At 41.3% G+C, this 25,969-nt stretch overlaps 2 protein-coding genes and 1 non-coding gene across 4 annotated transcripts in view; all 3 read right to left on the reverse strand.

Moving 5' to 3' along the window:
- RC3H2 (ring finger and CCCH-type domains 2) overlaps nucleotides 1–21,938 on the reverse strand; it is a 28,106-nt gene extending 6,168 nt beyond the window's left edge. For both annotated transcript variants that reach the window (XM_048965749.1, XM_048965750.1), the window contains exons 1-19: nucleotides 21,797–21,938; nucleotides 14,010–14,306; nucleotides 12,494–12,611; nucleotides 11,821–12,054; nucleotides 11,041–11,216; nucleotides 9,821–10,021; nucleotides 9,308–9,440; nucleotides 8,933–9,051; nucleotides 8,468–8,580; nucleotides 7,536–7,844; nucleotides 6,654–6,868; nucleotides 5,566–5,993; nucleotides 4,961–5,131; nucleotides 3,781–3,936; nucleotides 2,226–2,439; nucleotides 1,980–2,064; nucleotides 1,466–1,547; nucleotides 977–1,111; nucleotides 355–462 (exon numbers count right to left, since the gene is read on the reverse strand). In XM_048965749.1, the coding sequence (XP_048821706.1) occupies nucleotides 355–462; nucleotides 977–1,111; nucleotides 1,466–1,547; nucleotides 1,980–2,064; nucleotides 2,226–2,439; nucleotides 3,781–3,936; nucleotides 4,961–5,131; nucleotides 5,566–5,993; nucleotides 6,654–6,868; nucleotides 7,536–7,844; nucleotides 8,468–8,580; nucleotides 8,933–9,051; nucleotides 9,308–9,440; nucleotides 9,821–10,021; nucleotides 11,041–11,216; nucleotides 11,821–12,054; nucleotides 12,494–12,611; nucleotides 14,010–14,240 (3,228 nt within the window). In that variant the 5' untranslated portion in view covers nucleotides 14,241–14,306; nucleotides 21,797–21,938. The remainder of the gene's footprint in view (nucleotides 1–354; nucleotides 463–976; nucleotides 1,112–1,465; nucleotides 1,548–1,979; nucleotides 2,065–2,225; nucleotides 2,440–3,780; nucleotides 3,937–4,960; nucleotides 5,132–5,565; nucleotides 5,994–6,653; nucleotides 6,869–7,535; nucleotides 7,845–8,467; nucleotides 8,581–8,932; nucleotides 9,052–9,307; nucleotides 9,441–9,820; nucleotides 10,022–11,040; nucleotides 11,217–11,820; nucleotides 12,055–12,493; nucleotides 12,612–14,009; nucleotides 14,307–21,796) is intronic.
- LOC125702771 (small nucleolar RNA SNORD90) lies at nucleotides 9,526–9,641 on the reverse strand. Its single transcript, XR_007380694.1, has one exon. It is a non-coding gene; the product is annotated as a small nucleolar RNA SNORD90 (small nucleolar RNA).
- A 1,455-nt stretch (nucleotides 21,939–23,393) lies between the features above and the next one.
- On the reverse strand, nucleotides 23,394–25,927 carry ZBTB6 (zinc finger and BTB domain containing 6). The gene has a single exon (XM_048965835.1). The coding sequence runs from the start codon at nucleotides 25,788–25,790 to the stop codon at nucleotides 24,501–24,503; it is 1,290 nt and encodes a 429-aa protein (XP_048821792.1). The 5' UTR covers nucleotides 25,791–25,927; the 3' UTR covers nucleotides 23,394–24,500.
- Nucleotides 25,928–25,969: the final 42 nt, after the last annotated feature.

Consider the following 25,969-nt stretch of genomic DNA (forward strand, 5'->3'; position numbering starts at 1 on the left):
CTTTTCAAGAAGCTCCTTAGCTGCAGACATTTCAGGAGCTCTTTAAGCATTGCCATCTTCTCACAGCTTTAAAGTTGACATGAGAAGAGGCAGATTCCTGATAAGATTTATAATTTGCATCTAGATTCCACACTGTTTGAAATTACAGGGAACTCCAGCAGCTTAGCATTGGTAATGTCAGCAGCCAGGTGTCTGAAATATGAGACCCCTGGTGTTAAAAGAAGAGAAATGCTTGATATCACTATAAAAAGGAAGACAAAAGGCTTTGCTATCAACATAATCTATTACATTATGTTAGAAGTTTTCAAATAACTAATCAAAGGATCTTTCTTAGACACACGTTTTGGAACTTACTTCTATTTGTTCACCCTGCCCATCAGGTTCATCTGTATCAAGGGCAGATAGCTCCAACTCGATGTCTCGATCTGGCTTTGTATCAGCACAGTCTTCACTATAATCAGTCTGAAAGAATGAAATACTTTCTGTAAAAATCACATTGGCTTTCCACCTGCTTCCCACAACAGTCACGTATTGAAATGAAAATTGAAGGTGTGCTTCTAGGACACAACATTTGTGTGACACAAAGAGCTAAATGGTAAAAAACACAAATTGAACTTCAGGTATAGACAAAAGAGAATACACAGCAAAATCTATTAGCAAAGTATTGAAAGAAAATAAATACCAGAATGGAAATTTCTGTAGAGCTCATTAAGATTTAGATTTCTAATGTGTACAAGTAGAGCAAAGAGTAAAGTTCACACTAAAACGGATGGTCACATTTCCACTTCCTTATGCCTGGAGTAGCAGAACAGCCAGTCCAACTACTTGGTTTACAGAAACAACCGGGTGCAAAAACAACAGCAGCTTAACTTGCACCAAATGTTTTACAAGTATTTTGGAACATCAGAATTAAAAATGTGTCTGCGTGCATGTAAGCCTCAAAGATTTGTTTCATCCCAATCACCCCTTGCTTTACCTCACCATTCCTCAAATCAATTTCCTTGCTTAAAAGATTTAAGGTAAGTCGACTGCCTTCATCTAGAGAATTCCACTTCTGTTGCATGGCTAGTGCATTTGCCTCTCTCTGAAGTAACAATGAGTTACTTTTGGCCTATGGAAAAAAACAAACAAACATACCAATTACCTATAGCTACACTTAAACCAGGTTCTGGCCAACAGCTATAGAAATCAGGTCACAAAAAGAACAGCTCCCTCTTCAGACATATAACTGTGCATTCTTTTAATGTCCAATATTTGTCCTGTCCTGCATTTGCAGACATTTATCAAGCCCACTACTTCCTACCAAAACCAGCCTTACTGATGTCAGTGAATCATAAAAAGTGTTCCAGTACCAATGTCTAGGTATCTCAGCGATCGTTTTATTAATATTACCACTTTCTGCAGATTATACCAAGAAAACTAATTTAATGTTATTTATTTAAGTATGTGGTTTATCTGATCTTACCTGCTGTAATTCAATACTTAATAGATCTCCAGTGCTGGAATGCTTTCTGTGACCAGACAAATCTGTAACTATGAATCTGTCCCTTTGAGAGAAAAGAGGTAAAAATCAGGAATTGAAAATGAATACTCTAAATCAAAGGAACTGAAAGGACTGTTGGCCTATCATTATTAGCTTTTTGTACCAACTAGGCAACTAAGGTAACAAGCTCTTCAAGGCAGGGGAGCACAGGAGGGACATATTAAAAGTGTCCCAGGCAATATATGAAGCAAACATCCTTGTTTTAAATGTAGATGAAGAAGAAGAAGAAAACCTGAGAAACTACTCAAGATCACAGGTTTGGGTGAGACAGTGCCCGACTCCCACTCATTTTAAGATAGGTTTTCCAAAGCTTTATAGTGGACAGAAAATCTGTTATTTTAAAATTGAAGTTTATTAGGAGCTTTTTGTTTGTTTAACTATATTCAGGATTTTGAACATTAGCAAGCTACAGAAAACATATAAAGAAAGTCCATACCGCTCTGCATAACGTGCTGATGAAGCTGAATCTGAGCCATAAGAACTCCATCTTGAGTCAACAGCATTGACATAAGGAACGTAATCTGCAACCATTTAAAATACAATTCATTACCTTCTCCATTCTTAAGAAATAGGGTGTACAAGCATTTATAGTTCTTCGCATTTCCATTGCTGCATTAAGCATAAACTGGATGAAATGCTCATGATATACGCTATACTGTCAGCATGTAGCCTGTACTTGTACCTGATACACTGATGGGCTTAGTTGCACTTCCTTGGGAAGCAGTGGCCTGAATTGGATCTGTTGTGTGATAACCCGTGCGGGATGACCTGGAGATTGCACCCCACTTGGAAATGATCGGTCCATCACTAAATGGGATTATAGGATCTTCTTCCTTTGCCCTTCTCTGAGTTTCAAATAAATGCATTCTCCTTTTAACATCCCCGCTGTCCAAATCCTACATATTTAGGAAAGAGAAAGAGATAAATGGACTTGTTCCAGGTCATTCGAATGACTCAGTATACCAATGACTTTCTGATTATTGTTGCTGAATGCTGAAAATCTGTTCAACTAGAGACAAGATGGGCCACTACTATTTAACTATTGCCCTTCAACGCTATTGTCAGCATTAGAAGAAATAAATTTTGCTCCTCCAATCTAGTACCTCCGGGCAAAAAAGAGCTCCAGGATGCTTCAAGTCCTTCAGTACTATCTCCTATATCTGAAGATAGTATCAAGAAGGCTTGAGAAGTGATGAGACTTGGTTACACTTGTTTCAAAGAACTTGAAGGCAACCTGACACACTACATAGCAGAAAATCTCTAAAATCACGGGCTCTTACCCCTCCAAAGGCAAACTGTGCGCCATGATTCATATCACATACCTTTTGTTTCTCTAAGTATTTTTTTTTCCTCCTTATGGAAATCAAATGATTATTTTATCAAGCTGTATTTTTTCCCCTCCATAACTGAACTGTTTATTAGAGGAGAATGTGTCTTTCAATGAAATAAGAGGCATAGTCCAGGAAAATAGCTCTGATACTTGGAATATGAAGCAGCCAACAGTAAACCCATGCTAATTATCCACAGTATTTCAGCTTTCTTCATGTCATTCCTGAAAAGTGTACACTGCTCTTAGGATAAATTTTAAAAGATTCACTGAAACAATAGCACAGTATATCTAGAGTCCTGAAAAGGCCAGTAATTATTCATATAGCATGGCTAATTCCACTTGAACCAAATAAGAAATGTCTTTCTGCAATGGAAACACCTGCTCTGAAGTGGTCACAATGACAGCATCAACTGGTCAGTCCTGTCAGTGCAACGTATTCTAAGACCAATCTTTTAGATCCTTCAGAAATTGTAAATACACACATACACAAAAATGTGTATTTATGACGTGTGAAGAGAGACGGGATTGAGAAGTCAAAAATGCTTTTATCCCATCAGTCCAACAGTTACAAAGCACATTTAAAAATTAATGAGTCTTATCAATTTACAAACCATCTACTCTAAACATTCTGACTACTAGCTTGATTTACAGACACGTGTTATTAAAACGGTCATTTCAGATGTCTGACAATTTTATTCCTTGCATTACATCCTGTCACAGATGTAACCAGAGTTTACAATAACTAGAGGGAGATATGCTAAATGATTTCACATAGGCTGGGCTACTTTTGAGCTAACATATTAAAAATACTACCTATCAATTAAAAAAAGCTTGTTTAATCAAACAGAAGATACTTCAGCATGTAAATATCATTACATTAATGAGGTAACGTGCAGAAAACCCCTACCATTAACACGGCATTTGAATTGGCAATCACATCCTTGGGCTCTGAGTCGATAGCATTTATACAAGAACCAATAGTGCCACAAGACCACGGTGAATAGTGAGAGAGATGGTCTTCCTCAAATTTAGTTCCACTCAAATCACTGACACTCTCAGAGAACTACAGAGAAGGGAATAAATAGATAGTAAACAATATAATAGGGGAATTCAGTCTTAAAATAAGAAAAAAATGTTTACTGCTATTTAATCAAAACATGTCAAAGTGAATCAAGGAACTAACACCAATGTTCACGACTTGACTTGGGGGAACCATAAACCAATCCACAAACAGATTTTAAACTAGTAGTACAGCTGACAGATGTCAAGGCTTTCCCAGTACAAGTAGCTGTTTGACTTGTCAAGATAAAAGGCTGAAATCAGCGTTGCTGTATTAGTGGCAGGTTTCTTCATGCAACTACCTGCAGTAATTTAATTCTGAGGAAATAATGCATTTTCATTTAAGTCAGAAGCCAGTGACAGAAGAATGACACATCTGATATACCCTGAATGCGCTCACTTCGGGTTTACATACCTTGCAAGACCTATTTCAAATGAAATTGTCAATCTACAAGGAGTGTTTAGCACAGTAGTTCTCAAAGAATTTCTTGGATGCCTTTAACTAACGTACAAAAATACACACTGCATCACTATTGCTTTGTTTCTTTTTCCTCTTCAAAACAAACAGTTTCTATCTATTTCCATTATTGTTTATAGAATTGTTCTACCAACGTATTTTGCCATTTCTAAGGAGGTGTATATTCTCCAGGATAAGGTTGATTTAGTGCCATGATGCTAACTGGAACATAAATGAAATGGTCCGTCTTGGTGGAAAAGAACCGTCATTCCCTATTTTGCCCAGAAGCAGCCAAACAAGAAACCACAAAACAATCTAGGAGGTTCACAAAGAAAGTTCAATATAGTTATGCTTCCTCTAGCGAGAGTAAATTGAAACACTTCCTCACTTTAAGTTTTTTCAGAAATCATGTGTTCAGAAATCATGTCTAACTACGAGTGCATTCTTAGTTAGACACTACTCTCTTCTTACTAGAAGACTAAAATCATTTTTTGAGCAACAGATGGCAGATGGAAAATCTACACCCGAAATATTAAATGAGAAGGGAAAATAAAGTTCCTTGGCTTCCCACCTCTGTGTTGAAATCTACACTGAAGAGAGGAGAAGGTGGTGTTGGAGATGGCGTTGCCATAGGAAGGGCTGACGATACAAGAGGAGTTTTCTGTGTGTGATATTGTGCCCACTGTTCTGGCTTCCGTCGTAATTGTTCATCATACCCAGTCTTCAAGTGACCACAAGGCTCCTAGCAATAACAAATACAGGACAGTTTACTCTATCATACTCTCACCAGAAGGTGAATACTTGCAGGGGCACACTTGGAAAATATGCTCCCTTGGGTCTGTAGCCTTCCACTGATATCATTAGAAGAATCTCGCAAGGATTTGGAAGAGAACTTGTTCATGTACAGTAACTCAAGTCTTAAATATATAGTTCATTCAAACACGTGCAGGAAATCAAGAGGCAGAAGGGTTCTGGCCTTAATCCAAACAACAGTAATCAATGTTACAAGCCCATTTTATTCAATTTAAAAAAAAAAACATCAACTTGATCTGGGACATATTTCTTGACCACTGTAAAGCCAACAAAACAGAAGAGGTCAATACTAATTATCATCTTTTCAGTAACAACTTCCAGGATTAAGCCTTAATCCCTCCTCCCTGTCTGGCTTTCACTTACCCTTGGTAAAGGCACAGTCCTCTGTTCATTTGGAGGTTGGCAAGCCACGGAGTAATAGCCATCCAAAGAGTTGTATCTCTCACGTAATGATGTCTGATAGACAGATGAGTGCATCACATCCATGGGAGGTAAAGAATTGCTCCTAATAATATCATCCCGTGGGTACATCTGCGGGCGCCAGATGCGCCTGCTGTCATAAACTGGAGCATACATTCCAGAAGGGACGGGAGGAACTGGTCCATACGGCTGCGGAGGAGGAGGTTGGTAAGGAGAATTCAGTCGATCTCGAGGTGGAAACGTACTGTAATGGTCGGCATATGGCACAGAAGCAGGTGGGAGGGTGGATTCTGGAACATTATTGGACCTCACAAATCGAGGAACACAGGGAGCCACGCCAGCTGGTACTGTTGGAGGTGGTGGATAGTATCCTTGAAAATTGGAAAAAGGTATATTTTATGTGATCATAAATAACCCAGAAATTTACACCTTCTGTAACTGTAACTAGTGTGGTTAAGTATCTTTAGAGAATGAAGTGCAGCACAGTTCTAAAATCTCACTATCAACCCTATAATCTCTCGGGAATTAAATTTATATCTGTCAACCATATTTGCAGATATAACGACGACCCTTTTATCAGCTTGACCCAATTTGGAGAACAGAGCTTCTCTGCCACTGCTCCCATATAGTATGACTTAACTATGTATGCAACTGAAAAGTTAAACACTTCTTTATACATGAAGGTAAAATAACACCTCTAAAGTAGAAAACCATATTGCTAAAAAATAAAGATAAGTAATTTCAAAGGTTCCTAAATGACAGTTTCACTTCGTTCACTCCTCATTGGAAAGACTGGAAAGAGCAGTCTGAACACCTCTATCATTTCTTCTGATAACAATAATCACCAGTAATGGAAGCTGACTATGAGTGCCTGCCATCAGCAATGGAAGACAGTATTCTATTGAGTGAAGGTTCAGCTGGTCTTACAAAAATCCATAAGACTGAAATATAAGTTATTTCTGACTACATAACATGCAGGCATATCTAGATGAAAATTCAAACCTACTCTTGGCTCAGTGTCTCGTACTCACCTGTCTGTGGGTACTGTGGAACTTCATACGACAGCTGAGTTCTGGGATCTTGGAAATACTGAACGTTATCAGAATGTGGAGGGTAAACAGGTACTCTGGGAACAAACTGGCTGGATTTTGGAGGCACAGAATTCACTTCTGTTCCAATATTAGGAGGACCAGCTGAGGTAGCTGCTGCCTGGCTTACAGGAGTCTTGGGTGGAGAACCAATTTTACTGAAAAGGATTACCAAGAAATTATTAAGCAGATCTTTATGTATTTTGCTTAATCATCTCTCCATGTACACACTCATATGTAATGTGAAAATTTGGGTGAAGTTATTTCCTCTAGAATTTTAACACCCCAAATTATCGTAACTCAAAAGCATATATGAACATTTTGTGATGTACTCATAACCTTACATAACACTTGCAAATATACTCTAGCAGAGACAAAGGGTTTGAAAAATTTAAAGAATCAGTACTTCATGGAGAAGTACCAAAACTATTTTAAGGGAAAAATCTCAAAAGTGGAAAGTTTCCAGGATTAAAGGGATTTTTCTTGTTCAAAAAAAACAAGAGAATCAAAACCACCACATTTTGAATGCAAGTTCTTTGTTCTATGCAATAACTAAGTTAGGCATCAGTAAAACAGAAGAAACAGGGAGAAAGTTTTGTATCACATGGAACTATTTAACAACTAACATAACTTATGCTGGCTCTGACAACTTGAATCTAAACTTTGTATAATGACAGTTCTCGCTTAGCCAGTAAGCAACAGCAACAATTGCCCAGCAGAACCAGAATTCAACATCTATTATTTGTGATTCACAAGCTTGTTTGCCTTTACAATTCAAGAGCAAAATGCTGTGCTTGCTATTTTTATGAAAAAAATGTTACCTACTTCTCAGGTAGTGATTCTGTAGGGGATCCAGAAACATTCTGGCCATTGGCTCCACTCTTCCCTGCCTTCTTTGTGTTCTCCAAAGCTCTTAAGGAGGTGTCTGCACAGCGAGGAATCAATTGGGGAACACCACTTTCTAGATTAGCTATTCCATTAGTACTTGGCACCATCTTTCCTGTTGCTTCAGGGCTTCCTATGACAGAAATTACGCTTCCTGTAGTGGTTGAGACGGTGCTATTAACGCCAACTTTATTTAGAAGGGGGAATGTTCTCACTGTTGCACTGATTTTTTTGTTCCTCAAGCGATATCTACAAACAAACATGTAAACACAAGAGACAGATGATTTAAGAAGTGCTTATTGTGCAGTTTAATGTATTTGTAAAACTAGTAAGAGATTAAGAGGAACATGATGGCCAAGAATTCCAGGACTTCACACTGCTATCCATTTTCAACAGTTTAGCCTAACTTAAGTAGAACATCAGCATCCTCTATGTGACTAAAGATGATCTCCTAGTGAAACATCTGCTTGTGCAGTCCTTTGGAAAGGGAACGCAGTGAAAACAGATTTAAGAGTGCATATGTTACATATTACCTAAATAACTCAGTTTATTCCTTAGTCAATTAAAATATAATCAACATTTTCTCTCCTCTGAGTGGTGTATTCAATCTATATTCAAGCCTTAACAGACACTGACCCTAGAATCAGTTTCAGAAAAGAAAACTTTACTTCATGCAGGTAAAATAAAAAACAGAACTGGAATCAGTCGATAGATGTTTCTTTACTGTACCTTCAACTTCATGTTAGAGCTGTAATTTCAAGCGATTAACGAATCCTTCGGAATGAATAAATACACCTTAGAAACCATTTTCAAAGTTCTAAGGTAACTGCTTGGAATTAAACTGAAAATCTTTAAAAGAGCTTGAAACTCACTTTTCAAGCTCTTCCTGAGAATGAGCAAATGTACAGTTGGTTCCTCTTGGACATCCCCCTTGTTGTCGAAGGTCTCGGCACATACTTGTTTTGTATTTGCTATTTGGTTGTGGCTTAAAAAACACAAATAAAAAGATATTCCACTTACAAACAAACACAAAAATAGGCATAAAATATGCACACAAACATATTCAAGATATTTTTTAACTGCCTTTTATCAGAAAACTAAGAAATTACTTATGGGTGAGCTAGGCACTATGCTTTTGTATGGATCTCAATGTATTAAGCTCTGCTGTACTCCATATTCGGAAATGTTTTCAAAACTAGAATGCAGCAGATAACAGTATTATGGATTATTCCACAGAAATGGCTATAAATATTTCAATGTAACTAATTCTTATAAAGAGTTGCACATTGCATTAAGTGTACATCAAGACATATCACGCAATGATGAAATATAGTAACCTGTGGAGTTTCGTGGCCTTTTCTGCTGTAATTCTGAATGAAATCCACCAGCCCATGTACCACCGTCTTCACAGCCACCATTGCATTTTCCAGCTGCTCCCATGTTGGAGATGCTGCATCTAAAATTATTAAAAGCAGGTTTGTCATTGTCAATAATTTCCAAGGAATCCTAAATAAGAGAACTTTTTCCAAAACACTGAGGACTAGGGTACAGCTCAGAGAATCCTGAAGATTTTATGATAGCACTACAGTGATTGGAATTTTGAAATCAGTAACAGAAATCATCCTCTTACATAATTTACTTCGCTTTGATATTAATGATGTGAAAAAATTAAAAAAAAAAAAACAAAAAAAAAAACCACTTTGCTTGCTTACCTGGATTTGGGTCTATGTTTGCCAGGAGCTCTAAATGAGGTCTCAGCCTGTTTAAGTTTGCAGGATCACCTGTGCGCTGCAAGACGATCGTCAATTCTTGCACGCTCTTTGCAAAAGACTCTGGAGATTGGAGCTGAAAGTAAAGTGAGTGTTAGCATGTTTCATCCTATAAATGTGAAGTGTCAATTTTAAGACTTCCATTCAGTTGGCTCCTAAATGCAATGTATAGTGTCTTCAGATGGCATACAGCAAGTATCAGTGGAGAGAAATTTAATTTCTCAGCTCAGAATCTGCCCTATGAAGCTTCATCATAAGACACAAGTCACAAACTACTGAAAAACAAAATGTCCTCATATGAAGAATATACTACAGTAGGGAAAAGCTTTCATTCTGGTTTTACTTAATATTTGATACAACTAAAGACAAAAAGATAACTTAAGTAATTCTAGGATTTTTATTATAACATTAAAGAGTCAAATACCAAGAGGTACTAAAGCCAGCCCCATGACAAACCTTGTCGATAATGGATTGCATGTGAGATTTATGTGCCAAGTCGCCATAAAGAAGGGAAGACCACTGTTCTGGTGATATTCGAAGTCCTGCTTCCATGGCAATGTGAACAATTTGGGCATCATGTTCTCTCCGCAAAGCCTCATAACTCCGAAACTCTTCTTTAAGTTGCATCAGAGAAGAATCTTCATCCCTTTTAGTGACCTAATGAACAATGATGCATAAACAGTCCTTTAGCTAGAAACCTCCAATCCGTTAGGAAAAAAATGCTACACAGAAGAAAATGCAAAAGCATATTTCTTCTTGATACTTAGCAGATAATTTATTTTCTTTGTTGTTTTTTTTCTTCCCCATTTACTCATCCACTTTAGCCAGCAGCACGCAGGCAGAACAGCCAGCTCTGAGTTTTAACAGGATCACTAGTGCTAAACTGTGACATCAACTCCGCTACTTTCAACTAAGCAATCAATCAGAGTTGCTTGTCACAAAGTATACAAAGCAGTAACCTGATACAGTTAGATATTCAGCTGTTCTAACAATAGCTTTTGCTGTCCAACTCTAGAAGAAAAAGTCTCTCAAATTGACTTAAGTGACACAAAGGAAGAAAACTTGGCCTCTCTGGTAAATATTCTCCACTATAAATGTTAAGCAAACTCTTATTTAAGACATTTGCCATAAAAGAGTGCAAGAGATCCCATAATTTATTTTTATTTTTTTTGTAACATGATAGATTAGATGTTATGGTAACTATGTAAGCACCCAGGATTACACTATTACAGAAGCTTTCTTCAGAATTGGACTTCAAGCTTTGAGAGCATCCAGGCCAATCTGACACATCTGGCCAGGCCTACTCTTAGGAATCCACATAAAATCAAATATGTGGATGATAAACCATTTTATTTCTTCCTGAAGCAGGCAAGGAGCGCCTACAAGTTACATTTCATGCCTCTCTCAATAGAATTTCCAGCTGACGGACAACAATTAGTAATGAGAGGTAATTACAGAGTTGATTCCAGTCAAGTCAATATGTGACCATTTGTTCCTTTTGCACGGATCTTTAAATATTAGATAAATTCCCATCAGTTGTACGCTGTCTAGTTTACACCATTTCAATGTACTGAAACAGAATTTATGTAACATTTTACAGGTGAAAGATCAATCCTAAGAAAGGTTCCTTGGAATTGCACTTGTTCAGTAACTAACTTCAAATTCTGGTATTTTACCTTAAAGCATGATGCTCTATACAGTAGCTGCACAACATGACCAATGCTTGTTTTAGAGGCCTGAGGAAATCTTGGTTCTAGCCTTTGCACCACAAAAAGTACCAGAACTTTTCTTGAGAGTGCGGAGCCATCTTCCAGTGCCAGTAATACAAGTTTCAGTGCCTCCTCTTGCATAGCTTTATCACACAAAAATAAGAAAAGAATAGGAACATGTTGCCAGAAAACAGCATGGCTATCATGTATTAACACCATATGCAGAAATGGGTGAATCATCCTGAATACAATTCCTTGTTTTTACTTCGCTAATAAAAAAAACTTTGTGAACAAATTTTAAGAAATTTGCCAGTTCAGAAGGAGTATCTAAAATTAGCTGTTTGTATTTACAGCTAAAGTATAAAGAAGAGAAATTTGCACGTTAGCATCAAAATCTGATCAGAGGCAGCAGTACAACCAGCCTGTGTTACAGTTACACTGTGTAACAGGCTGTGAAGAAAGCTGATTTATCCACATTTCTTCACCAGCAGTTTTGAATCAATTCCTCATAATTTCAATGAACAGCCAATAAAGCCAAAACAAAACAAAAAACAACAAATCCCAACCTTTTAAGAAAGCAGATTTTACTACCCTGTAGTCTTCTTTCCCTTCCCTCTTTCTCATATAAAGTTGAAAAATGGAAGTCACAGTACTTTCAATTGCACAGAAAAAGCTCCCAAGACTTTTTTGTGTGTTAAGAAAAGGTATGTGTGTACTTATATGTTACAGATTCTGCAGGTACCTTACCTGGCCCTAGAAACTGACATCCTCGTGCCCTGACAGCAGCCCAAAGATTGGCAGAAAGCTGCTGAGGATTTTGGTGCTGCAAGATCAATTCTGTCACGGTTCTCTCGCCCAGCGATCGAGCTGCTCTCATAGCCCTAACTCGACCCTCTTCCTCTACCAGCTGACAGTTCACCAGTGTCACAAGCTTCCTTTGCATTGGACGGCTCAGTGCACTCTGATTCAAGCTAGCAACACCTTCAAAGAAAGAGAGAAAAGAAAACTACTGCTTTTAATTGGACAAATTAATCTAGGTAGAACAAACAAAAATGTATAATAGTATGTCTCTAGGACTTGAATTCTAATCACAGGTATCATCATTTCTCTTGGGCAATTCCGGGTAACTCATTAGCAAGAAAAATTTTAATTAGAGTCTTAAATTGACGTCAAACTCATCCTCTGAGGAAAGTTCAGCTTTAGAAAGAAGTGGAAGCACTATTAAATATTAAAAAAGTATTTGTAAACTTGAAATCAAGAATCAATTGTCAGAAGCGTGAATAAAACATGGTAGAAAATTTTATTATAAAAACAAGAGCATTATGCCACTGATGTCTAAAATCAGTGCTTAAAACCACAGGGCTGTTAAAAGCACGCCGAAACTGCTGCACCAAAACCCCACTGTTCAGTGGAGACTTACCTTTTCCTCCACTTAATGGCTTTAAGTAGAGTGCCAAATCCTCAACACATTTCTTTGCTACTTCATAATGTTTGTTCTCTCCTACATTACTCAACTTCACTGTCTGATGATCAGGTACCTAAAAAACGTAAAGAGAATGTGAAAAAGAATTGGACGTACCCATCTGACAAGCCTATGATGGTACCAACATCACTACCATAGTTACATAACACTGCAGATGTACAATGCTTCTGAGGGAAGAGAAAGACAGAACCCATCTAAGTTGTGTGGAATGTAATAAGGAGTAACAGAACGGACTGAAGACAAGTATCACAAATGAAAGATTATTTTTGTTAGCACTCAACACATTAAGAACAAAGCAGTATTAAAAAAAAAAAAAAAAGCAATAACCAAGACCTGATGGAAAACGTAGTGAAAAGACACTTGAAGAACACAAGATTTGTGAGGATGGTAAGTGTACAAGACCAGCATGACTTACTACAGAGAAACAAGGGAAGTTGTCTTACAACTGGCAAGAACATAAGATGAAGAAGTCATAAACAAAGTTAAATAATTCAAGCATAAAGGCATATAGGCATACAAATAGCTTTGAAGTCTTCAAAGAGAAGAACTATCAAACTTAACTTGGTGCAAGAACTCAAAGTGGAGTAACAAGGTCAGACTACGAAAATAGAAGGAACATAGTCACAATAGAGTCAATTGTTTGAAAGACACTGCTAGAAGTTCAGAGCCCAGGAAAATGAATGTTGTTAGATAAGGCAGTGACACAAGAAAAAAAAAAGATGTATTTGAGAAAAAACACAAACAGATCGTATTATTATCAACAGCTTCAGTTAAGCATGCAAAAAAACATTAAAAAGAAAAGTAAATGCATCACCATTACATCACCCAGATGTTATAGACAGTATTATGAAAAAGAATGTGAATCAGCATAAGGTGAACAGACTTATTTAGTCTCCATAACGTGCAGAACTGATTATATAATCACTGTTTTGCCACTGCTATGAGACAGAACAAGGAACATTCCTGGCCTGATTAGCCAGCGTCTGAAAATGCAACTGAAAAGCTATCATACATATTTTTAAAAAAACTAGACATATTTCTAAAACTTGGTTAAACAGCCAGCTACTCTGAACACGTGACATGCAGGAGTGAGATTCCTTGCAAGAAAGTGTACAATAAACGAGCGCAATCTGCAGGACTGCTTTTCCAGTGACTACTGTCACAGGCAATTGGCTCATTTCTAATAAGTATTTTTCTCCGGTCCCATTTCAGGAGTCTTTTCACACCAGAATTCACTTACAAGTTGGAATTATCTTCATTTTTTTGAGAAGTAGATGGATCTGAAAATGATGTGGCTCCTTTTATAGTATATACTGATTTTAAAAGGCTACAAAGACAAACCCTTGCCATTTCTTAGACCAAATGGAGGGAAAAACATCAGCACAAGTATTGTGACTGGCATGTAAATGTTAATAACATGAGATGGCAAAACAAAGAGCAGTTTAAATCATACCTGGGCTCCAACTAACTGGAGGAGTGCAAAGTTTACAGGAAGCACATCGATGTCTGTGTTGATGGCAGTCTGGTCGAAAGGACATGCCTTGCGATGAAGCTTGTTCAGGCAGGTCTTACAGACAGTGTGAGAGCAACCTAAGCTGATGGGTTTGTGCACATTCTCATCAAATTCGTTGTAGCAGATTGGGCAGGACAGAAATTCTGTCCACTGAGCTGCCTGCACAGGCATTGTGGAAGCTGGACAGTTGCTTAGCAGGCTAGAAGACCATTATTTCACTGTACTACGTTTTGGCAGCTGTAAGTGAATAACAGATTATTTAAAACATGCTTTCTGGTAGTCTAGAATGAGTCTGAATTAAAAAAATACCATTTCAATATTTTATTGACTAACATGGAATTCTAACATCAAAGTACTCAAAATACAACTTCTTGATAGTTTAATAACTGTACAGAAAGGCTCATGAACTGAATTACTGTAGGCTACAGTAGGTTGAATTTGAACATATTCACAATAAATGGCATTAAAGTTCTTCTCACAGGATTAAATACAACTTTAGTTAGGAAAAGGAAGACATTTATTGGCACGGAAAGACCATAAGCATCCAATCTCACCTTAACTCAACCTTTCACAGCTCTAAGAGAACTCTCTGGTTACAGAATGGGCCTGGGAAGGGTGTGGGGAAGGCACAAAACGTTACCTATGTTCACTTCATTTGAAGTGAAGTACAGCAATGCTTTCCTTCTGAAGTTTTCATTCAGGTTTCATCAGATACCAAACCATTTTCTATTGAGAATCACAAAAAGATACTAATAACAAGAGATAAGTACTATTTTAAGGACACAGCACAGCAGGCATGGTGGTGCTGCAGCTGGACTACATGAGCTTATTGGTCTTTTCCAACCTTAATAATTCTATGACTCTCTTATGCCACCTCCCTCTCCCTCCCCCATCAGAGCACTCGAGATCGTTCTGCCTAGTTTTGCTTTTTACACCTCTACCAGACACAACAACACAACCCCACTTCAGCAAACTTGCAGGAAAACATCTGATATACAGAAAATCCTGGCATTCTGGATAGCACTTAAGGATAAAGCAAGCAATAACTTCAATTGGTTTGTTATTAAGGGTTTTCTCTTGAAAATTCTCTGTTCAGAGGTATCATGCATGTTCTTTACATCTGCCTATTCGAAAAAACCAACTGTTCTAAAATATGTCGCATTTTACATAACTTAAGTCCTACGAAAAAGACAACATGCCTGGGAAGTTCACTGAAACCATTTACATTAAAACTTGGGTGGAAGACTCATATCCACATTCACCTGTGAGCAGAACAGCCCCACCCTGCACTGCAATGTGCAGCAATGTTGACTTTCTATGCAACCTGCAGACCTGTTAGTTCACTTCAAGGCTCTGAACAAGCCTATCCTAGCAGCTTATTAGAATGCAAATATTTAGATATTTAAATGACACATTTCAATACATATATTTTTTTTCATGGAAAAAAGGTAATTGTTTTAAGAAATCTGTGCTCTCTCTCCTGGATTTGAATTCAGTAACGCTTCACTGTGAGTCCACTGTTGGCTGTGCTAACATGTAATTAATGCTAAAGTATTGGACCACTGAAATAATTACATCACATATCGAGTCTATTTGGTGCTCCAGTATTATACATTAGTTGTAGCCATCTGTTTAGAAATTCTATTTAACACGATGACCGTTCAGTGCCCCTTAAGTAACAGGACATTTGTACAACACATGCCTACCTCAGCGCGCTTTTCGGTATTATGCAGAAATCCCACCCCCAGTAAAGCAAATTCACAGTAAACATAAAACAAAACAAACTGGAAGTTGAACCTATCCCTTAAGAACAAAGCTGCTGAGGCAGTGCTTCTAACACTGGCCAAAATATTCACACGTACTGGACAACAGATTTTCATCCAGCTCGTCTGAAAGCACAGTCAAAGCTCTCGCAGGGGTGAAAAAACGTGCTCCTCTTTAACCTGCTATTGCTACACTTATCTTTTAACCACTGAAACCCCAAAGCAAAACAAGTAATTGCAAAAACAAATGAGCCAATGCACCTAAAAAGACATTTCATTCCTCTATAAAGGATCCCACCACAATCTTCAGCTCACTTGCTTCAACAACAAGTGCTGGGCAGAACTGCGGCATAAAGCCTTGCAGGAAATACCTGCATTCCTGGAACACCGAGGTGCTGCCACCACCACTATGCTGCTCCAAGACCAAAACCCAGGGCCTTACACTCCTCTTTGCACAGCCCGGACTGTTCAAGGAAGCGCTGCCATGGTGACACACAAGGGGAGAGGTGCAAAGGAAGGCTGCTGCACGCACAGCCCGCTGCCACTGTGCTGCCGGTCACTGGCAGCCTCCGAGCAAACCGCTCATTAAGTAGCTGAAGTGCAAGAACTCCAACTCAGTACCCACATTCAGTCTCCACAGATACTACAGACATGTGCAACTAACACCACCTCTCTACAGGCTTCTAAAATAGTTGTTTCCCTGACCAGCATGGAAAGAAAGCAAAACAGATTCTTGAAGAGTGCACCCCTGATTTGTACAGATCTCTGCGTACTGTTCCATCAGAAATGGCAGACTCTTCTCAGCATGTGCTGACTTCCAGATTTCTTGTCAGGAAAAAGGGAAAGCTCTCAGCTCAAAGCTTCGGGCAGCCACAGCAAGAGGAAGCCACCACAGCTGCTACCTGTCACTGCCCCACCTGAAGGCTGTGCCTTCAGTAGGTGCCAAACCTCCTCCCCATCACGCTGACTCCTACAGAAGGCATAAGCCAAATGCTTAACGCATTCTTGCTCCTTGTCAGAACCAATGGATTTCAGGGACTCCTGAAGAACAAATTGCTCCAGTGCTCTGAACTGAACAAAGGAAGAAAACAAAATAAAACAAGAAGCCACTGGGGTTTTGGTTTTAAACAGAAAATATGCTCAGTGTAATTATCCTTTGTCTACCTGATCTGTCTGTTAAATATGCCACATCTACACATGATACCAGGCTTCTTTTCCTTGCCAAAGCACAAGCACCCCACAGGTGGAACAGGTCAAACATACAAGAGTTTGGTGAGACACAGCAAATTTTATACACACACATATATATAACTATGTTTACTATTTACTATGTTGTAGGAATGACATGTATTACTATTAAAAGCAGCATTTCAGATGACAAACTAAAAAACACCCGCCTAGCTTCAAAGTTACATAATATATCAGAGTTGAGTCATTTTGTTTGTAATACAGTAACATTTTTCCATTGCAGAAATGGTTGCACTGGAGTTTAGTAACAATGATAGCCACTGACTTTCCTGTGATTATTTTAAACCAGGGTATTTGATGGAACTGATCACAGTGACAGGAAGGCGGGTGTGAAGCCCCAGAACCTTCATTGATCAGCTGTACCACTTCCAGATAGAAGCTGTAAGATCTGGATGTTCTTATCTTACATTAACTTTTAGCTACCCAATCCCATGACACAGTGTACAGCTAATCTAAGTGTTACTATCTTCCTCCCCCATGGGAAGTTTGGGACCTCCAGACCATTTTCTAGATGAGACTGAGATGCTTTTTATCTGAAATACAGACACATTTCATTAACGTCTGTATTTGGAAAAAGGTTCAAATTTGCATGTTAACTTGGCCAGGCTCAGCAGTTACCTGTCTGCTCTGCCTGCCTTCCCAATCTGCCAACCTGAAGGCAGTCAGAACCGAGCTGCAAGGACAGGCTCTGGAGCACTGCAAAGGATGCTGAGCCCTGCACTGTCTGGAAGAGCTGACTGGAAACACTGCTGACAACGCTTCATTCTCAAATCCATTCATATCCAGAGCTCGGAGGCCTAACAGCAAGAGGAGACATTTACTGCTCCACATCAGTACAAGAACATGACACAAAAGTAGAGAAAGGGACGCACTTCAGTTAGTGGCTGGTGTTGCCTTACATCTTACTTCACCATCTAGATTTCTCACCCACACAGAGATACAAACTTAATTCCTTTTTAATACTTCAAGCCCGCATTTCCACCTTCCAAAAAAGCAGCCAAACAGGTACAGATGGGGGCAATTTCGATCTCCAGCTGAAGCTGTTCCTCGCACAAAAGCACCAAATAGCTCTCAAAGACGACTTTAGCCTCACCTTCAGCTGTCCAAGTAGATGACTTGGATTTCCCCTCATTTGCAATGATCATTTGTGCATTTTTACTAACCAGCTATTGGATCAAACCAAGGCACAATTCTTTGAGCAAGGGAGAAAAAAGTCAGCACCTCCTCCCCAGCCAGATGCCCCAGTTACCAGGCTGCATGGTGAGAATGTGCCTCATTCTACGATAACTCCGCTTTCTTTGAATAGAAAGAAGTTCAACACGAGGCTGAGAATGTTTCCCATCAGAGCTGCACACCACTGGGCACGGGGCATTATCAAGACATGGGATACGCAAGTACCAGCCCTTGCCAAAGAAAGCAAGGGCTGAGGGCTTGAACTCTGCTCCCCCAGGCAGCTGCCCAGGAAGAGGAGAGCAGCAGCAGGCACAGCTCTGATCAGAAGCAGCAGCCCGGTGTTCCTGCCAGCCTGCTCTGCTCAGGCTCCTCACCAACTCCCTTGTGAGGCTCATGCAAAGGACAGGCTTGCAAACAGATCTTGTGTGAGAATGAGAAACGGAGCAACTCGATAGGACTCAAAGGCTCCTCTGCAGAAGAGATCTTAAAAATAAAAATATGGCAACTTGTTATGTAGAGCTTCCACAAACTGAGGCAGTACAGCCCACTGTGGATTGAATCCACAAACCTTAAAAAAAATAAATCAATGTAATGATTAAATTAAAGAGTCCTTGATACTGACACGCTCCTATTGTTGACTGCAGAGATCGTGTCTTTTCTGCTTTAAAACCATCTCCATTATAACATGTCATTTATGCAGATTAGCTGTTTGCTTGCTTTGCAAAGAGGCAACTTTTTCAAGCCCTCCTTCTCAAGTTATGCAGTTCTGAAAGCATCCTGACTGGCTCATGGCTCACGTCATCAAATTGCAAGTATTAAAGTATTCTCTGCAAAGGCTAGGATCTTTTATTCATTTCTCTTCAGTAGCCATCATTTACAAAACTAGCTTCATTAAAGGCTTAGAAATCATAATAGCTTCGCATCATTCAGCAATGATTACTTGAAATTAAAATAAATCCTCCTTTCAGAGCAGACTTGCTTTTTTCTACATTCCATAATATCTGTGACATGCAAATCTGCTTATATCACACATCAAATTCTATATGAAGGAAAGCCTTTAGCGACCACTAGAGATGATATTCCAATCCTTTTTTTTTTTTTTAAACACTGAACATTCATGCCTCTGGGAATATCTGCAGCCTACTTAACTCCAGAAAAGTTATCAACAAGAGAAAAACTCAGGGATGCTTTAGGACATAACATCCCACCCAGACTGTGTTTTGCCAAAACACCCATTCGTGCTTCACAGGAGAAGACAGCAATCTTCTTCAGGAATTAAAGCCTTAGATCTCCTCTCCCTCCTCAGACAAACTGCCTGTGAGCAGCAGTACAGCTCACTGACAGAAACCATGGTTCACTGTTCACTCGGTGACGGCCAAAGTTCACTCACTTCAAGGTACAACTCCCCCCCCAAATCAACACCAGGCAGCGTGTCCTCAATGTTTAACACTGGCCCTTTCCTCTTTCAGAGCAGCCAGCTCAAATCCTGTTACCAGATTTTTAATGTTCCCTTATACTTATGTAATGCCACTGTGGGGTTTTTGGTGATTTATAGGCGTCAATGAGAAGAGAGTTTGCCCTTGCCACAGACTGATAGGAGCTCAGTATTGACTTTTCAGAACTAACTGAAGGGCAAATAAATGAATTTTCTTTCTCTACCAAAATCAGTTGTACTTAAAGCTGCCTTAAGAGAAAGGGAACTTCTAAACAGATCCATGTTGACACAATTAATCCAACAAGAGATATGTTGAACTCCTTACTCTTCAGGAATATTTTCAGAGAATTTGGACTCTCACGTGTGTGGATTAGTTCCCCACATCTTTCAAATCCAAGAGGTGTTTTCATTTTGCAAACACCATCTTCACTGCAATGATTCAACTATGCATACTATAAAGAAGCTCCATATACTAACATTTTCCAAAGAATTTTAAAGAAATACTAATTCCTTTCTGAAACCCCTTGCAAAAAAACAGGCTGCTTCCAAGAGGGACAGAAAGCCTTTCAAGTTCTTACAGAACACCTTAACACTCCCACAGATACGGATTTTTCTCCTTTCATTGGGATTTTCCACCCAGTTCAGAGAGAACACTTTCCATTAAGAAAAGCACAAAAGCTGACCAGAGGAAAGGCAATGCACACCTCACAGCACACACTGCTAACCACTGCCCTCCGGACACCAACCAACACAACCTCAACTAAAAAAGATCAGCATTCAAAATGAAGACCTTGAGATATTTGAAGAACTAAGAGTCAAACTGTTGGAATTTGATGTTTTCCAGAGAAACAACCATGACCTCGAACAAAGCAAAAGGACAAGTCAGGAAGAAATTATCTCTTGAGGAAAGTTTTGCCCATATGCAGAAAGAAGAACTTCATTAAAAAGGCAGCTAGTTCTTGGGAAAGCATTCAATTATAAAAATTAAGAATTCAATGCCAACAGAACAGTATCTCTGTTAATGAAGCAGGCTTCAATTTCTAGAATTCTGAAATGTTTAACACAGACTGAAGGTCAAAAAGAGTATTTGGGTTTAGCAGATGTAAACTGTACGTCCTCACTGGAAATGATAAGTCTTCTTTGCCACTGTTACAAATGTTCATCCTTGTACTCTGAAGGGCTGTTTTTTGTTTTCAACATTGCAGAATAGCTGCAATGGGCACGAGAGAACCTCCACACGAGCAGCTACAGAAACTGCTGGTAGCGCCAACTCCTTCAACAAAAATTCCAAGTTCACATGTAAAGATGGAAGGAAACAGCTCTGTACATGAGCAGCGGGTGTCAGCCTCAGCTAGGGCATTATTTTACCTCCCCACATGTACAGACTGCTCTACTCCACACCCTGCCTGCACAGCGATGCTTACAGCTCCCTGACCACACTCGTGTTCACTACACTTTCAGCTGACTTCCTCCCTTAACTTAAAGCCCTCGGCACAGCCCAAGCATCAGCAGAACGAAGGCACGCTTTTCCTGCTCGGCTTTTTTCAGCCTCTGGGGCCGTGACGCGCTGGGCGCAGCGCTGGGCCCTGCTTTCCACCATGACTCCTCTCCACCATTACCGCGATGGAAGCGCCGGGAGCGCTCCGCCGTGCCGGAGGCCCCCAGGGAACGGGCCGCAGGCAATACTGACGTGCGACGGAGGAACCGGGACTACCCCTGCCGCGGCCGGGAGATAAAGGAGATAAGGGAGATAAGGGAGCAGCGCTTGGAGCAGCCGGGGCGGCTCCGTCCCCGCCCCGCCCCGCCCGGCCGCTGACAGCGGGCCCTGCCCCGCCGCGCACCTGCGCCCGGCCCCGGCCGTCATTTCGAAGCCGCCACCAAATGGCTGCCCGGCGGCCTAGCGACGGGGGACGGCCCCCTCCCCGCGGTGCGGCGGCGGGCGGGGCGCCAGGGGCCGCGCCGGGCAGGCCGGGCCGGGCCCCGCTCCCCGTCCGGATTCCGCAGCGCCGGGACCCCGCAGGGCGCCGGGGTGGGGGAGCGGGCGGGCGGGGCCCCGCCGGGTCACCGCGTCCCCTTTGGCGACCGCCCCCGCCCAGCCCCGCTCCTACCTGCGAGGCGCGGGCGGAGGGGCCGGGAGCAGGCGGCGGCCCCGGCCTCTCACACGCCATGGGGCGGGCAGCGCAGCGCGGCCCGGCGGAGGCTGTGGGGGCCTCCGCGGCGCCTCCTCATCGCGCTGACAGCCGGGAGCGTCGCCCCGCCCCCTCTCGCGAGAGCCGCCCGCCGCGCGAGAGCCCAACGGCCGCGCCGCGCCCGCCGGCCACGTGACCGCCTCGGGGAGGGAGGGGGCGCGGGGCATCGTGGGAGTCAGTAGGGCGGTGCTGGGGCGTCCTCGCACCGCCCGGCGAAGGGGCGTCATCGAGACGGCGGCTTAGAGCGGCTCTTGCAACCCGCTAGCGCCTTCCCGCGGTCTGTCTGCGTGCCCCGCCAGGTATCCGCTGCTGCTGTTAGTTGTGGTTATCTTAAAATTAAATTCATCACTTCGTAATGACTGTCCAGAAAGAGAGGCAGGGGCTAAACTGTCGCGGTTGGAGGTTCCCGGGAGCGGCCGAGGCGCTGAGGAGACGCGCGGGGCGGGAATACGCTCCACAGCCGCTCGGAATGGATCGAATGTGATTAGAAGGCGTAAGCGTTCCTGAAACGGTGTGCAGTTCTCTGTCTATGACAAGCGGTTACATGTATGGAGAGGGGACAGGGAGCATCTTCAGGAGAACGTGCTTAGCAGCACCCCGAAAATGCTCGACTGCGGCTGCCAAAGGCACCATGCACAGCTCAGCCTGGCCACACACACAAACAAATGCACACACACACACACAGGCCCTGGTTCTGTCGCATTTATTGAACTACAGTGGTCTCTTCTCTTTTTTTGTCTTTTCCAAAATGTGAGGCTGTTGCACAAGGTGATTGTAGAAGAAGTGATTGTAATTCATACTTTAACCAGCTGCTTGCCCTGGGTGTGTCACTTTTGTCACAACTCATAAAGACATGGATAGGCAGACGTAGTGTGTATGTTCCAATGAATCAATGCAACGGAATCCTTCACAAGTCAACTGATACAAAGTCAAACATTTTAATGAATTTTTGGAGGAATGTGGCTCAGTCAGCTTTAGAAAACACAACTTGTCCCTTTTGACAACATGATTTTTGAGGAAGGCATATGCATACAGCTTAATGTGAAAGGGAACCTGCAAATATCGTCACAATCCAACTAATGTACACTTATGTACTGAATTAAACCAAATGGAAAACTTTAAAAGTACCCAATAAAACAAGTGGAAGATTGCAATATGCAAAGATAGTGCTAAAGCTGGCATAGCTGATCATTTCCATTACAGGTAGTAACAGGGAACTGCGCTGTGTGCATTGTACATGCCCAGCCCTTCATTTAACTGATAAATAAAATCCCAAACAATGACCAGTTACAATCACTGAGAACGAAATTAAATCAAACCTGTTAACTGACATTAAAAGTTGTTGTCTTGTATTTTAAAAACAGCCAGGTTATGGAGCACAAATGTGATACTTCTGGATTCAGCAAGAGTTTCACAACAGCATTTGTCAGCCTTGAAGGAAAGTGTATCCACACGTGATACAGACAAGATTAAGAACTTTCTGCTAACTGGAGAGTCTAATGTAAGTACAACTATCTCATAACAACAACTGAATCAATTCTTTATTCATTTCACATTAAGTGCAAGAAACACATACCAGTCAAAGACAAGTACAGGATAAAGATTTTGCGTTACAGGGGTTCACTGCTTGTGATGAAACGGAAGTAACTTTTGATAAAGTACAAACACAGCTATCCAAACACACAGTTACTGTTTTACAGTATCACAGAATTAGAAGATCTCTACATCTAAGTAGTTCTTTTTAAGATATAATGGATTGCTTTTCAAAATGAACACAGCAAGTGTTATTATATATAATAGCATACAGTTCATGTTTTCACATTAGTATATATATCTAAGATCTGTAAAAAAAAAACAAAGACAAATCTTACAGCTCAGCAAATGAGCCTAACTTAATCAGAGTAAGTCAAACAGGCACTAAACACTGGTATAACAGAAGAAATGATATGGAGAGAGAAATCTGGAAAAATTCAGATCTGATTCATAAAACTGAATGCAAGTCCTTCTAATGAGACTATCCAGTTAAAAAAAAAATGAACTGCAATGCAATACTGTTTTGTTCACTTTTACCAATTCCCTATTTGCAAAAGGCAACTTGAGTATGAGCAGATGCCTTTCTTCTCTTGAAAGATCCAGCAAAGTTCAGTCAAGGAAGGAGATGACATCACCATAATTATGCATGAATACAGGGGGGTGACTGACTTGCTGAATATCTATAAACATCTCTTAGCCATTATAGATCAGGAGTGTCACGGCTCAGGCTTCAGCTTACTGCAATGTCAGTAAAAGTTTAAAAATTGGCAGTGTCTGCCCTTGGAACAAAGGAGTGCAAAGCATCATTAAGAGATAATAATTAGAACATTTCAGGGATGTTACAAGACAGGCATGAAACTGTTCCCCGTGTTTTGCCATTTACTTTCAATTAATAAACTACTAAAAAGTCCTTTTGAGGACTTACAGCACAGCAGCCCTCGCACAGCAGACAAGAGAGCTGTTCTCAGGACCTGACTGATCACCAATCTCATGTTTTTCCTTTTCTCCATTACGTGGGGATCTGTTGAATGTGTACAACTTCACCAGACAGAAGTTTTTTGTGGAGCCTGGCTCCACACCCACTCACCTATTAATCACAGTCTATTTCAATTTTTGTAATAGTATTCAGGTTTGGTTTTTCGCTGCTACTCCTTCCGTGAACAGATGTTAGGTGCTTTTTAAGAGCAGACTTGTGTTTAAAGTCCATGTCACAGCAATGACACTTGTAGGGCCTGTCACCACTGTGTATGTTCAAGTGATCCTGCAGAGTACTTTTGGCAGTGAACGTCTTCAAGCACACCATGCATTGGAACGGGCGGATACCCATATGGCCCCGGATGTGTCTGTTGAGATTCTTTTTTTGTGTAAATGTTTTACCACACTGCAAACACAAGAAAAGCTTGTGCATTTTTAGATGTCTAAGATAGTTCTCCAGATGCAGAAATCCTCTTGGACACTTTGGACATTGGTTCCGCCACAAATTATCAGAATCGTCCAGATTTTGAAACCCATTTATCTGAGTCGAAGTCCCCTCTGGATTGTCAGTGACAAAAGCCTGAGCGTTCCTGAGAGTTCCTGACATTTCTGAATTTCTGCTCTCAACTGTAGAATTTATCAAGGAGTGCTGGGTTTCGGGAAAATATAAGTTTGTTTTAGAGGAGGTGCAAGGCTGAGGAAAATGATCGTTTTCCACATTAGGTACATTCATAGGATCCATTCTGAAGATACATATTTCATCATCCTTATATCCTATTTCAACCGTTGATATGTCCGGGGTCCCTGTGTCCTTTCTTTCTGAGCCCAAACTCTGTGCCGCAGGCTGCAAGTCATCCCCCTTCTCCTGTTTAACGGAGAATTCTAAATTAACTGGGCTATCTTCATAAATCTCAATTATTTCACAGTCTTTATCAGAAACGTCGTCCTTGCTCCTCAGTTCAGTGTCAGAGGAATGGCACTTCTCTGCAGCCTGGCTGCTATTCTCCATGGAAGCGTCGATTTCCAGGTATTTTGACAGCGCCTCGCTGCACTTCTCCACAATGTGGACCATCTGGAGGTAGCTGGCGGCAGTCAGGTACTTCAGGAGCTCCTTCCTCTTGACCTCCAACGCACCCGTGTAACAGGAGAGCAGCAGCTTCCTGCCCACCTCGGCGCTCTGCAGGATGGTGATTCGCACCTGCCTGGACTGGTTGAGCAGGAACTGATCCCTCATGAACGTGGAGCAGGCGGCAAAGATCACCTTGTGCCCGTGGAACTCGGTGTCGTTGATGAAAATGGAGACGTCGCAGAAGAGGTTCTGCTGCCGCAGGAGGTTCATTTTCTGCAGCACCGCATCTCCCTGCTGCTCGAACTGGAAGCGCAGCACCTCCGAGTCCGCGGCCATGGCGCCGGGCCTGCGGGCCGCTCGCCCCGGGGCCGAGCTCTCTTCGCCGGTGCCCGCCGAGCGCAGGCAGCGCTGCCGGCAGCTCAGGGCAGGGCCGGACCTCGCTCGGCCGCTCACCCGTCCGCCCACCCCCCCCTCCCCGGCCACTCCCGGTGCCGCTCCACCGCCGGTACCGCAGA

This window comes from Lagopus muta, chromosome 19 (genome assembly GCF_023343835.1).
Source record: "Lagopus muta isolate bLagMut1 chromosome 19, bLagMut1 primary, whole genome shotgun sequence".
Lineage (NCBI taxonomy): Eukaryota > Metazoa > Chordata > Aves > Galliformes > Phasianidae > Lagopus > Lagopus muta.